At 45.5% G+C, this 13,431-nt stretch overlaps 1 protein-coding gene across 10 annotated transcripts in view; it reads right to left on the minus strand.

The window, feature by feature from the left end:
* SHLD2 (shieldin complex subunit 2) overlaps positions 1–13,431 on the minus strand; it is a 99,420-nt gene that overhangs the window by 16,286 nt on the left and 69,703 nt on the right. For all 10 annotated transcript variants that reach the window (XM_090057724.1, XM_090057729.1, XM_090057730.1 and 7 more), the window contains 2 exons: positions 6,888–7,094; positions 4,845–5,079 (listed from right to left, as the gene is read on the minus strand). In XM_090057724.1, the coding sequence (XP_089913850.1) occupies positions 4,845–5,079; positions 6,888–7,094 (442 nt within the window). The remainder of the gene's footprint in view (positions 1–4,844; positions 5,080–6,887; positions 7,095–13,431) is intronic.

The following is a 13,431-nucleotide window of genomic DNA, read 5'->3' on the forward strand; positions in this document are numbered from 1 at the left end:
GACTGTTTAATTATTTCAACAGGTCTTCAACCCCCCAGCAGAAGCCGCCGCCCCACACCCTGTGACTGTTGAAGCACTGATCCCCATCCCCCCAGCGGAGGGGTTCGAGGATGCCTTCACACTGCAGAAAGTGGAAGCCTGCCTCAAGAGGACCAGGGACACCGCCCCTGGCAGGGACAGTATCAGGTACAGTCTCCTCAAAAAACGTGACCTGGGCTGCTTTGTTCTTTCTGTTCTTTTCAACAGGTGCAGAGAGTTCCAGCGCACACCCACCATCTTGAAGAGGGCCATGATGGTCCTCATCCACAAGAAGGAAGACCCGACTGACCCGGGCAACTGGAGACCCCATCGCTCTGTGCTCCACCAACGCCAACCTATATGCCAGCTGCCTGGTGGCCCACATCACCGACTGGGTGGTGACCGGTGGGGCCATCAGTCAGAGACAGAAGGGTTTCATATCAACGGAGGGCTGCTACAATCACAACTTCACCCTCCAGATGGCCCTGGACAATGCCCGGAGGACCAGGAAGCAGTGCACGGTGGCATGGCTGGACATCTCTAGTGCCCGACCGTCATGTCTTTGGCACCCTCCACGAGCTTGGCCTACCAGATGGCATCATCGACCTGGTGCGAGAGCTCTATGGCAGATGCACCATGACTGTCTTTGCCGGAGAGACAACAGAGATCCCCATCCATTGGGGGTGAGACAGGGCTGTCCCCTCAGCCCCATCATCTTCAACCTAGCCATGGAACCACTCCTTCAAGCTGTGCAGGTGGCCTCGGTGGGCTTGACCCGTACGGCCAGAAGTTGAGCATCCTGGCCTACACCAATGACCTTGTTCTCCTTGCTCCTGACGCCACCCAGCTGCAACAGATGCTGGACGTGAGATCCAAGGCGGCCAGGTGGATGGGCCTGCGCTTCAACGTTGCCAAGTGAACCTCCTTGCACATTAACGGCAGGCAGAAAAGCCATGTCCTGGACTCCATTCTCATGATCCAGGGGCAGGCAATGAGGCACTTGCGCGACGGTGAGGCCCACTGCCACCTGGGAATGCCCACTGGCCAACGGGCCAAGCAGACACTGGAAGAGACCATCAAAGGGATATGCAGGATGCCCACAAGTTGGACTCATCCCTGCTGGCCCTTTGGTAGAAGACAGATGTGGTGAACACCTTCCTCATCCCCCGCGTCGCATTCGTCCTGAGAGGCATGGCAGCTCCCAAGACACTCCTCAAGAAGGTGGATGCTGAGTTCCACTGGCTGCTGAAGAAGTGGCAGCACCTGCTGCTGAGGGTCGGCAATAAGATCCTGCACATCCCCTACCGACAGGGAGGTGCCAACATGCTCTGCATAGGAGACCTCTGCGACATTGTGGTGGTCACCCACGCTTTCCACCTCCTGACCTGCCTAGACCCCACGGTAAGTATCGTCATCAACAGTGCCCTTGAGGAGACCACCTGCAATAGGATCGCGAGACAGCTGACTGGATGCAACTTGGCCACCTTCCTCAGTGGCTCGCTGGAGGGAGAGTTTGGCAGAGATGGCGGGGACTCTGCCTCGCTGTGAAGCTGAGCCTGCAACATCACGCGTCGCCTGGGGAAGCGCATTGGCTGTGCCTGGACCGAAGAGTGCCAGGAGCTGGAAGTCTCCCTGCAATCAGTCCCTCATGCCAATTGCAACACCGTGACACCCCACACAAGGATCTTGCTGGAGCGCTTCCTGAAGGACGCCGTCCGAAACAAATATGCCGGCAACCTGAGGGCGAAACCCAACCAGGGCAAGGTCTTCGGCATCACCTTGAAGTGGAACTCCAGCAACCACTTCATGCCCAACGAGAGCTTCACGTGCTTTGCGGACTGGCGCTTTCTCCACCACACCTGCCTTAACTGCCTGCCTCTGAATGGGGTCATCCGCTTCAGCCACTGGGACAAGAGGTGCCAAAGGTGCAGCTACACAATAGAGACCCTCCCCCATGTGCTGTGCAGCTACAGGCCGCACGCCAGAGCCTGGCAGCTCTGCCACGATGCTGTCCAGGACCACCTGGTGACGGCCATCCTGGCCGCAGCATGGAAGATCTCCGTGAACCACACTGTCCTGGGCTGTGAGAGCCAGATGAGACCCGACCTCATGGTCACCAACAAAGAGGCCAAGAAGGTCGTGATTGTGGACGTGACTATTCTCTTCAAGAACTGGAGCCAATTTGTGTTTCCCTACTGGCTTTTGTCATCTTTTTGGATTCACAATCCTAAACATCTACTAATAAAATTCAATATATATGTAGGTAAAAAGTGCTGCTTAAAAGTGTGTTTATAGCAGGGGTGGGCAAAATACGGCCTGTGGGCTGGATCCAGCCTGCCAGGCCATTCTATCCAGCCCACAAAGCCCCTAAAAAATGTAGTAAATTAATATTTATTTGCCCCGGCCCCCTATCAAAGCTGACTGGAGCCAGGGGCAGTAGGACCCAGAGGGAGCCCATAGCAGACTTAAGCAGCTGAGCCCCGCCCACCCCAGCCAGTACCCTGCTTTCCTGCCCCTGCCCTGCTTCAGCACCAGGCGGTTCCCGGCTGCATCCCTAAACCGTGGAGTATGGGACTGTGCTGGTAGCAGTGTTTACGTGTGTGTGTCTGCAGGGGCAGGGGGCGTGTGTGCGCGTGTCTGCAGGCACGGGGCAGGGTGCGTGTGCGTGTGTATGTATGTGTCTGCAGGACCCAGGGCAGAGTGTGTGTGTGCCTGCAGGTACAGAGGCATAGTGCATATGTGTGTGTGTGTGTGTGTATGTGTGTGTGTGCGCGCGCGCGTGTGTGTGTGTGTCTGTAGGCATGAGTAGAGTGTGTGTGTGTGTCTACAGGCACAGGGGTAGAGTGTGTGTGTGTGTGTGTGTCTGCAGGCACAGGGGTAGAGAGTGTGTGTGTGTGTGTGTGTGTCTGCAGGCATAGGGGCACAGTGTCTATGTGCATCTGCAGGGGCAGGGTGTGTGCCTGTTCATAGGGTGAGTCCCAAACACACACCCCACCATACACATGTACCCACTCTTCCCTGCACACTGCCATACACAAACCCTAGCCACCTACACCCCACATACCTCCCCACACATTGCCCCCCAAGCCCCATACGCACCCACACTCCACGTATCCACACTCCACACACATACCAACATGCTCCCTCACCCCACATACCCACAGCCCCCCACAAACCTATACACACCCTTCATAATATACAAGAGTAAGACTTCACTTTAAGCTATTGTGCAGTCACCTCTGTGTACACTACACAAACACATGTAAATCAGGACAAAAATATTTTTTGAAATCAAATTAATGAATGTTGTAGATTTTAGAATATAATTTGGTATTTTTCTGGTTCCAAGATGACAATACCCCTGGCTAAAAGGAGTACTTTTGGGGGCAAGGGGAGGGACTTCTGGTGGCAAACGTCAGGGGCTAAGGGGTGGGACTATCAGTCACAAGATGGCGCCCTCAAGATGCGGCCCTCAACAGCTTGCCAAAACTTGGTAAGCAGCCCTCTGTCCAAAATAATTGCTCGCCCCTGGTTTATAGAGTGAGTACCTGTGCTAAAACCTGCGGCAGTTTAAAAAAAGGTAAACTGCATCAATTCTGCCTGAAGTAAGTCTATGGATACATGTAGTAATTTTCCTATATGCAAATTTTTCTCCTTACTTCCATAAGCTCAGGAGATCAGTCTGACAGATTGCAGGGTGTGGGGGGAGTGGGTACAGGGAAAGGGGGAAAGCTGGGGGGGGGGCAGCAGAGAGCAAGGGCATTGACTGCCCCCGAAGATGTATTTCGCCTGCTCTAGCAGTGGGAAGGGGGCAAATTAAAGGCAAACATCCAATCATTAGAATCTTAGCTAACAAAATTATATACCAACTTATAAATATAACTAATATAACTATAACATAACTAGTTATAACAAAATTATAAATTTACCATAGATAGAATCTAATTATTGGGGGTCATTTTATATTTAAAAAAATGCAGTACTAGCTTGAACTAAAAGCTTACTTGAAACAATGAAACAGTTAATAATGATGCTAAATCAAATACAGAATTGTAGCTTACTTCATCTTTGCATATAAAAATGTGTGCATATTCTGTCCTATGATGCCATCTGCTGTTTCATCTTAAAATATTTGCTCTTTCCTAGTATGTTTATTGGAAAAGAGCAGGTTTTTTCCCAAATTTATTTCCCTTAGTAAAAATCAGATGGATTATCTAATGTTGAGATGCTGTCACCTTTTCACCCATTTTAAAAGCTAGACTGACGTGGTAAAATGGTTTCCTTTGGCCCTGACATGATACCTAAAATCAAAATCTTTATTAACCATAGCCCACTGCTGTAGTACCACTAAACTTTATTATTTCCTTTATTTAGTGGGACTAAATAAACAACAGGTTATTTAAATACAGAATAAAACCAATAGTAATAATGATACATAATTAAAAATACTTAGGTTTCTGCAAAGTTTTTCTTGCAATACTCTTTTCAAAACCAAGTTACTTGCATTTTCTCTAAGGCACAGAAGTATTTCATCTCAGAGGAGAGAGCAGGGAGGGGACTCAGGCACAGAGAGCTGATGTGGCTCAGCCAAAATCTCATGAAAAATTAGTGGCAGAGCTCGGCACAGAAATCCCACCTCCTTATGACCAAAAATGTGCTCTGACCATGAGAAAATTCTATTTTTGAATAGCATATATACAGTAAAGAATAGAATGTATTCTCACCTGCAATGTGAATTTGTGTTGCTGCATTTTTAGATTCATTATAGCTATTCTATTTTAATACGTCACTAAAACTATACACTATTTTAGTTTTGTTTGTTTTACCTGTAGAACGTTTTCACTTCGTTTAATGGTAAGCACCGCAAGCACTGCTTGTAGATCTTGTTTTTATCGGTCTGTAGTTCCAACCCACATTTGGCACACCCTGAATACGTTATAAGAGGAAGGGAAGCCAAAATGCATTCCAGTGAAGTGTCAGAGTCTAAGATGAGTTGCCTGAACTGGTCAGTAGCAATCACGAACTTCAGTTCTAAGATTTGAGCTTTCACTTGAAACAGTCCTGTAAAAACAAAGCTTTTGATCAGATCTTGTGTTGTTGGCACAAAAACCCATACTTTTGCTAGGAGTGCAGTCACAGTGCACGTGGTCAGTTTTCACTGCCAAAACCTTGTCCATTTCATTTCCAGACTTTCAAGGATCCCTGCTGCCTGTGTGCCATGCAGCTTCCAATCCAGTAGTGTTGGCAGGTCCAGTACTACACTCCTGCCAGCACTGAGTCAAGGCCTGTCACCACTTCCTCTGAAAGCTCAGTCAACTCCTGTGTGAGTCGGTGCGCACAGCAGTATGTATGGCCATTCAGACATGACCAAGGCCCTGGCCACGTGTTCCCTACTTCACTGACCAGTTCAGGGTAGGAAAGTGGGAGAGGCAGCTCCATCACTGTAATTTACCTAGTTCATCAATCTGTGAAAGTTCAGCAGTGGGGAGAGGGCACGGATGCTGGCTCCACTTCAGAAGGGGGCTGTAGAGCTTCCCCTTTTCAGCCATGGAATTTCCAAATTGCAACAGCCAGTCACTGGACTGAGTACACATGGACTTCCTGGCGGTGTCAACCAAAGCACAGCTTTGCAGGATTAACACTCCCACTGCTCCACAAGAAATGCTGACAAGTCTCCTGTTTACTCCAGCCAGGGCATTTACCACTTGTAAAAGCCAAAAACTGATCTTTTAAAATGCAGACACAAGCTCAGCCAGAAGTTCCTGCTCTTTGCCCTTCCTTGGTTAGTAAATAACACCAGAGATAGTGCCATGACAGGAACACATATTTTTGGCACAGCAGGATGGTTTAGGAGGTATATTCCTAGAGTGTTTTTTGGGCAGGATTTTATCCTGGCTCACAAAGAAAGGCAGGGCTGAGCAGCAAGTTTGCATGGCAACATGTGGGCCCAGCTTACATGGCACCGCAGACAGGTACCCTGTAGCCATGGTGGAGGGTGGGGAGAGAGTAAAGCCTCCTAGGATGTTGGTGGACCAAGCCTTGGTCTGTGCCACTAAGGTACAGGAGTTGCACGTGGTGCTAGAAATTGTCACCAGCTATGAAGCTCCTATTGCAAAGAATTAACATTTTGTCATGGAATTGACAAACCACTTGAATGGCTGAACACTTGCTTTTTGTGGTGCTGAAAGGGCATATGTCTCAGTACAATGTAACAGCTTTTCATGGCCTATGCCAGATATAACAAGTGATAATAGGGCAACAAGATATTATGATACAGCAAAAGTTTATGGCATCTAATGATATTTTGACAGATGGGAAAATCAGCAAAAAGGATTATTTGGTTTGCCTTTTTTTTTTTTTTTTTTTTATAACTGGAGCTCTAGATGAATGTAGATACTATATGCAACGGAAGACACTCAGAGGAGTCCAGGAGCATGTGCACTGCACTTGCATCATTCAGAAGTTCTGTTAAGCAAGCTCTACTGTGTATGTTTAAGTAGTGATTTTCCACAATCTACAACTCCATGATAAGAGATGAAGGAATGTAAGTCATCTAATGTATCTTATGGACCAGGGTCAGGCAATTATTTTGGGTGGAGGGCTGCTTAATGAGTTTTGGTGAGCTGTCAAGGGCCACATGGGTAGCCTCACCCCTTGACAGTTGCCTCCCCTCCTCCATTCCCATCTTGGGACTAGAAGTCCCACCTTTAACCCCTGAACTTTGCCACCAAAAGTCCCTACCCTTTACCCCCCAGAAAAACTTACGGGGGTGGGGGGATAAACACATTTACTATTATAGCACCTCTAATGCTTAGCAATGTGTTTCCTTAAATAGATAGCCATTTATTATTTTTAGATAATAATCTTACCTGAACGTTTTTCCATTAGGTGTGTTGACAGATCTGTCATCTTCATGACAGACTTTTCACTTTTTTGAAACTTCTCTTTAAACATAATTACCCTTTTGTCATCATCAAATAAGCACTCACAGGATGACCAAGGAGTTGTGTGCAACTCAAAGGTACCCGAGATAGAACTACATTGGACAAGGAGGTTTTTAAATTCCCAGAGGTGATCTAAAAGATAACAAATAAGTAAAGAACAATTAATTCTTATGCAATTAATGTTAATCAACTGCATGAGACTCTCAGCTCTCATGAATACATGCAAGTTTTTAGACCTCATGGTTACAGAAAAATCACTTCAAAACCTAATACATGCAAAAAGAATCCAAAACTTATCACTTTTAAAATCTCGTGAGTTCTAAGGCAATCTAATGATTTTTACGAAGTTAGAGCATGAATTTTGAATGCTTGAGGTTGGTAATGCTGTGCGCTCTCTAGAATAAGACAATCACTAGAGTAATTAAGTAAGAAAGTTTTCTAATGCACTAGAAACGACTGCACTAGTTTTCTACAAGCTGTTCTTAAACAGAAACACTGCATTACAAACTATATTTCATGGTGTCGAGTTTTGTCGAGTTTTGCATAAAGCCAGCCCCTTCCCGGATGGTGCCAGGCATCCTGCCAGCCACAGGTGCCTGAAGGCAGAAGCAATGAGGGGCTTGATCCAGCTTTCAGCGTAGTCTCCTCGCCTACCCTGTGGCTGGGGCGAAGGGTGAGCAGGGAGGCAGACTCTGAGCTGTGGTGGGGCCCATTCCTTCCCTCCATGGTGGTACAGCCCCCCGGGGCCAGCCGGGTGGGCTGCTAGTGGGTTGTGTGCTGCCTGAGCTCCCAGGGTTGATCCAACTTCTTGGGAGCCTACGAGCACACTACCTCTCCCATGAGGTCGCATGGTCTTCCAGCGCCTCACACACTGAGGCAGGGTCGACATATACACTGGATGTACAAAAATCCTAACAGAAATATGGGGTCAACTTATACAACGTGCCGACCTAAACACCTTAAAATATGATACCTAAAAGAGCCATAAACATTAGAGTTGGTCAAAATATTTGCCAAATCCTTTTTCCATTGAAACCAAATTTTTTAGTGGAAAATGTTTCTCAGATTCAGATACATGTCTGATGTACATTCTTAGAGTAAGAAGCCAACTCTACATCCTTCTCTACCATTAGGACACTCTCCTGAGAGGCAGAAGCTCTTAATTCAAGCCCCTGTCAGGCTGTTGTGGTCCAGGGGCCATAACCAGTTCTCCCATGTCCCTGTAGGATGCATCCACACTATTGCCTATTATATAAGCTGAGAGTCTCTCTCATGCTTCTGTTGGAAAAATTTTCAAAAGGTCTCACTTTTTTTTATTTTATATCAGAACATGTTACAAAAGTATTTACTGTGAAATGGAATTATGTTTTGCTCAGCCTTACTGATTATGTTCTGTTTTAAAGGTTCCTAGCTATTTCTGGATGTCAAAATGACAATGTGCTAAAAATGGTAAGCTTTAGTCATGAGAAAGATTATTGAAAAATGCCATTCTAAATCTTACTCTCCAATCCAGAAAGGGTTTAAGCTATTTTTGTTCTCCCCATGTGAGCAGAATTCCTATAAACTTCCATACATGTCTGAAGAGAAAAATAGCTATGAAAAAGTCAGTTGTGGGAATTAGTATAGAGAATTTAGGTCTTAACATACACCAGCAATCTTTAAACTTATTTTTAGTTAACCAACTGTTTAGAGATCAGTAAACCAAGCACTCTGCCAAAATCAGTTTTTTAGCATGATGTTCTGATACTCAGTTCTGAAAGTATACTGGGTATCACCAATAAGAGTCATTTTGCCACTTCCAAACACTTAACTGATCTTCCCCAAACTCTGCACTTTGCTCAGGACATTTCATTATAATGATCTGCACAATCACATATAGCAAATAATGAAGGCATTAAAAGAGAAATACTTTGCTATCTGGTGTTCAGGGTCACTAAACTGTGGGTATCCTTGAAATGCAGTCACATGAAAATCCATTGCATTACTAAGAGGATATTGAACTTCATGTCTGATATGTTAGGCTGCTGGAAAGCTAAACATAAGACACTTGGATGACATTTGTTGCATACATATTCCATTCAAATGGTTTTAGAGCCTCTCCTCCATTCCCTGTGGCTGATACAAGCCACCGAGAGAAGAACATGGCACTAAAATATTACTCATTTTTAATCCACTGTACAGCTGAGAGGCACATCTACACATGACACTATGTCACCATAGCAACACACTATGGTGGGTGCAAACTGTGATGCCACAGATACAGAGACGTAGGGGCTAAAAATAACCATGTGCCACCAGCATAGTGCAGTAATGGTTGTTACTTCCAAAAGGAAGTACTAAATGATGGCACAGAAACAACAGTGCTATAGGGGCATGTGTAGACACGCCCAGGCACCTATGTAAGGGTTATAGCAAACTCAATTTTCAACTGAAATTTCCCATAAAGTAACTAATCCATCTGAAATTCTCCACCACATCTCATCCAAGGGTAGAATTTTGCTTGGGGGAAAAAAGGTATCAAAAGAGGAGCTTGATAGTTTGTTAACAATTCCCTGTCATTAACCTCCCCTTTTTGAAGTTTGGTCAACAAACTACACAATTTATTTTTCTTTTTCCAGGTGCCTTTAAAAATGTTAACACTTAGATTAGTTATCTTTTGAAAGTTTAATCAGAAAACAGTTCAGCCATTTCTGGAAATGAGGGAAAATATGTATTACTCACTTATATTAAAATATATTTAAAATAATTTTGTCTTTAAGTGTTAGCACTTGGTGAGAGAGGCACTTTCATACTTTGGAAAAGAAAGATGAAATTTGGCTAGGGGAAGGGGGAGGGGTTATTAAGGTGTCACCTGTCTTTTGCTGTCGGTTGCAAAATTTTTCCTCAACTGGGTCAAATTATAAGCCTCTGAGTTTGCATATGCTCAGAAGAGGCTTTAAAAAAATTTTTTGCACATACCCTGGGAGGGCATGGGGGGAGGGGGGGCTGTGCCCCTGGATCTGCACGCAGGGTATGGTAGGGCAGGCTGTTGCTGAGGGCTGGGAGCTACACTGGGCTGTTCCTGGTGGGAGGGCTGAACCAGGCTGTTCTTGAGGCAGGTGGCGGCGGTGCTGCGAGAGGGGCTACGGGGGGTGGGGGGCGGGACACACACAACCACAAAATTGGCTGTAGCCCCTCTCCCAGCACCACTGCTGCCTGCCCTGAACACAGCCTGGTCCAGCCCAGTCCCCCGCCAGGAACAGCTCAGAGCCACCTCTGGGCTTAGCCCATAGTGACAGCTCACCCCGTACACAGATCTCAGGGCACATGCTGCCCATGCTAACCCAGGGTGTATGCAGGGTGGGAGCCGCTCTTCTCCCATGCCCCCCAGATGAGCCACTTGCAGCTCTGTCCTGTGCCCCACCCCAACTGAGCAGTGCCTGCCCCTGCCCCACACCCTCCCTCACTGCTAGGGCTTCCATCTGCTCCCCCATGCCCCTTCCCCCACAACACACTTACCAGCCCAATGCTTGGGCTGGCAGGCTTTACTCCTGCCCCTGTGCATACTGCATCTGTGCACATGCACAGGGCATTTATCAGCCACATTATTGGCCACATCAGGAGAAAAAAATCCCCTCCCAGAACCTTGCACTTTTTACCTGGCGCAGCCCCAGCCCTGTTGCCCCATGCAGATCCTAGGACACATGCCTACACCCATGCCCCATACCCTCCCAGACCAGTGGTGGGAGCAATGGCAAAAGCTGCTGAACAAGCTGCCATATGAGCAGCTCCCAAACTGGCGGTGTGCAGCGGCACAAGCCACCTCACCCATGCAGGTCCTCACCTTTCCCCAGCCCAGGTCCCAGCCCCAGCCCCAATCCCTCCCTTGCTGTAGGGGTGCCGATCTGCTCCACAATGCCCAAGCTCCTTCCCTCCCCGCTCTGCCCACCACAACAAACTTACCACCTGGAGGAAGCTGTGTCCAGTGTTGAGGACTGCTACCTGTTTAGTCTATGGCTGAATCTCCAAAGGGGCACTGAATCTTCGGATCCGATTCAGCCAAATTGAAGCAGGACAGTGATTTGAATCACTGAATCTAATCACTGTCCCTCTGAATTGGCTGAATCTGAAACCAAATCGAATACTGGCTGCTTCATACAGGCCTAAAGTATATGTACCTCCATCCTGGTCTGCTGGGGGATAAAAGACAATAACCTTCTACTGATACTAGTTATCACATCAAGAGGTGAAGGGCTATGATGTAGATCTAAAGATCTCAAGCCTGTTTATGATCTATACAGGGGATCAGCATAATCCCATTTACAACATTTTTATTTTTCCTCAGTTTTGAAGTATTTTTTTAAAGAAAAAAACCTTACAAACGACATTAAGAACATACAAACAGTTATCCTAGGATTAATGTTATCTATGCATGATCATATACTATTTAATATACAAAAATTATATAGCCTTCTTTTTAGATATAATTATATAAAAGGCTTGTGATATAATTATATAAAAGGTTACATCTCTCAGATGAAGAGAGACAATAATGGAATTAATTTTCAGGTTCATTAGAACAAAAGGCATAGAAAAATAAGGTTGTCAAGGCCACACTTAACCATGGGAGGAAATAAGATAAGGAATTTGAGGCCTAGATGAGGAGTGGAATTAAAGGAGAGCTGGGAAACAGATTATTTTGCTTATCCAGAACTCCACAGATGATTTCAGCTAAAAATTACATTCCCCTGGCTGAAGTAATCCATTCTTATTTTGCCTTTTTTGCTGTACCAAACTAAAGAAGGTCTTGTTCTACCTCTTCCTATGCTGAGCAAAATTAGAAATCCTTCTACGTAAGTTTCATAATTTTGCAAAACTGGATTTTAGATGCCCTGAAAAATATCAAATGGAATCTTAATAAAACTGGAAAAAAAATATTACCTGGCAATGTATAATTTCTCAAAAACATCCTTAATAGAATAGCAGTTCTCATGCGCTAAACTGTCCTTTTAAATCATCGTAACATGGGCGAGAAAAATAAAATATTACAAAGAAATGAGGAATGGGTGAAAATGCAGCCTGAAAACCTAGGTCTACAAATCTGGTTCACAGAAAGAATAACAGATGCAAAGAACGTTAAATCATAGACTTTTCATAGGCTTCAATGGCTTTACATCAGACCACTGAAGCATATTTCAACATTCCCTATGTGCTTGGCCACTTGTCTGCTCAGCTGTTGTATCTTTCAATCTATTTGCTTTTATGACCTTATTTAGGAATTTGCAGTTTCCACATTTACTGTTCTGAGGGAAAAACTGCACTGCCAGCATTCCCAGTTTTCCTCAACTTTTTGATTGGGTTTTAAAATCCTGTTGCAGGGTTTAAATCTCCTTATTATACCGCTATTTTTCACATTTTCAAAATAAAATGACTATTGCTAAACTATTTCACATTGGCTTTTCTCTAATGAGAAAATCACTTTTCTTTAAAAGTTAAGGTTATTTTAGTACTACTTTCAATTTGGTCAAGGCACATACAAAAGTAATTTTTGCAATACCTATTGCTCCACAATACTAGTTTTTCATGTCCTTTAAAGCATATTAAAACATTTATTCAGCATGATAACAGAGAATAAACCACTTTGTATTTTGGCCTTACAGAGCTGTTACAGAGCATCAGCAGTAAATTCTTTAGTGACTGCACTATTCTAACTATACAGTGGATACACTTACTACAGACAACACCATTAGGCACAATGAACTGCTTTTATACATCCTAGGAAGAGACATTACACATAAACCAGTTTAAGTGATCAGAAACTGGTTGAAACCTGTAACAGAACATAAGTTCAGTGCACATACACCAGTTTCAAAAGGCCAAACCCTGTTTGAGATAAACCTGGCTAAATGCAGTATAAGACTTAACTGATTAAGCTCAAATTGGTTTATGCAACTTCTGTCCCAGACCCCTTCCTGGTTTAAGTTAAACCAGAGCCCCTGCAGCATCCAGCAACAGCCAGCGAGCCCAGACCAATGGTCAAAAGGGAGAAACAGGTAAGCGATGGGGGACGGGGCATTGCTGAGACTAGGGGGTCAGTGGGCACAACCGTTGGAGGCCTCAAATGCCTCTACACGAATGCTCGAAGTATGGGGAAGAAGCAGGAGGAACTCGCCCTCCTCCTAGCTGTCACCAGCCCTGACATAGTAGGGATCACAGAAACGTGGTGGGACTCATCGCATGACTGGGCGGTGAGTGTCAAGGGCTACAGGCTATACAGGAAGGACAGGATAGGAAGGAAAGGTGGAGGAGTAGCACTCTACATCAAGGAGGAATATACTTCCTCGTTAATTAGCAAGGGGGTAGAGGGGGGGCACTCTGAGGTGCTCTGGGTTAGAGTAAAAGGCAGTCCAGGGGAGAGAGACTTAACGGTGGGAGTCTACTATAGACCTCCCAACCAGGGAGAAGAGCTCGACCAGGAATTCTTAGGTCA

Source organism: Crocodylus siamensis, chromosome 7, assembly GCF_052110815.1.
Source record: "Crocodylus siamensis isolate JL-2025a chromosome 7, ASM5211081v1, whole genome shotgun sequence".
In the NCBI taxonomy this organism is placed as follows: Eukaryota; Metazoa; Chordata; order Crocodylia; family Crocodylidae; genus Crocodylus; species Crocodylus siamensis.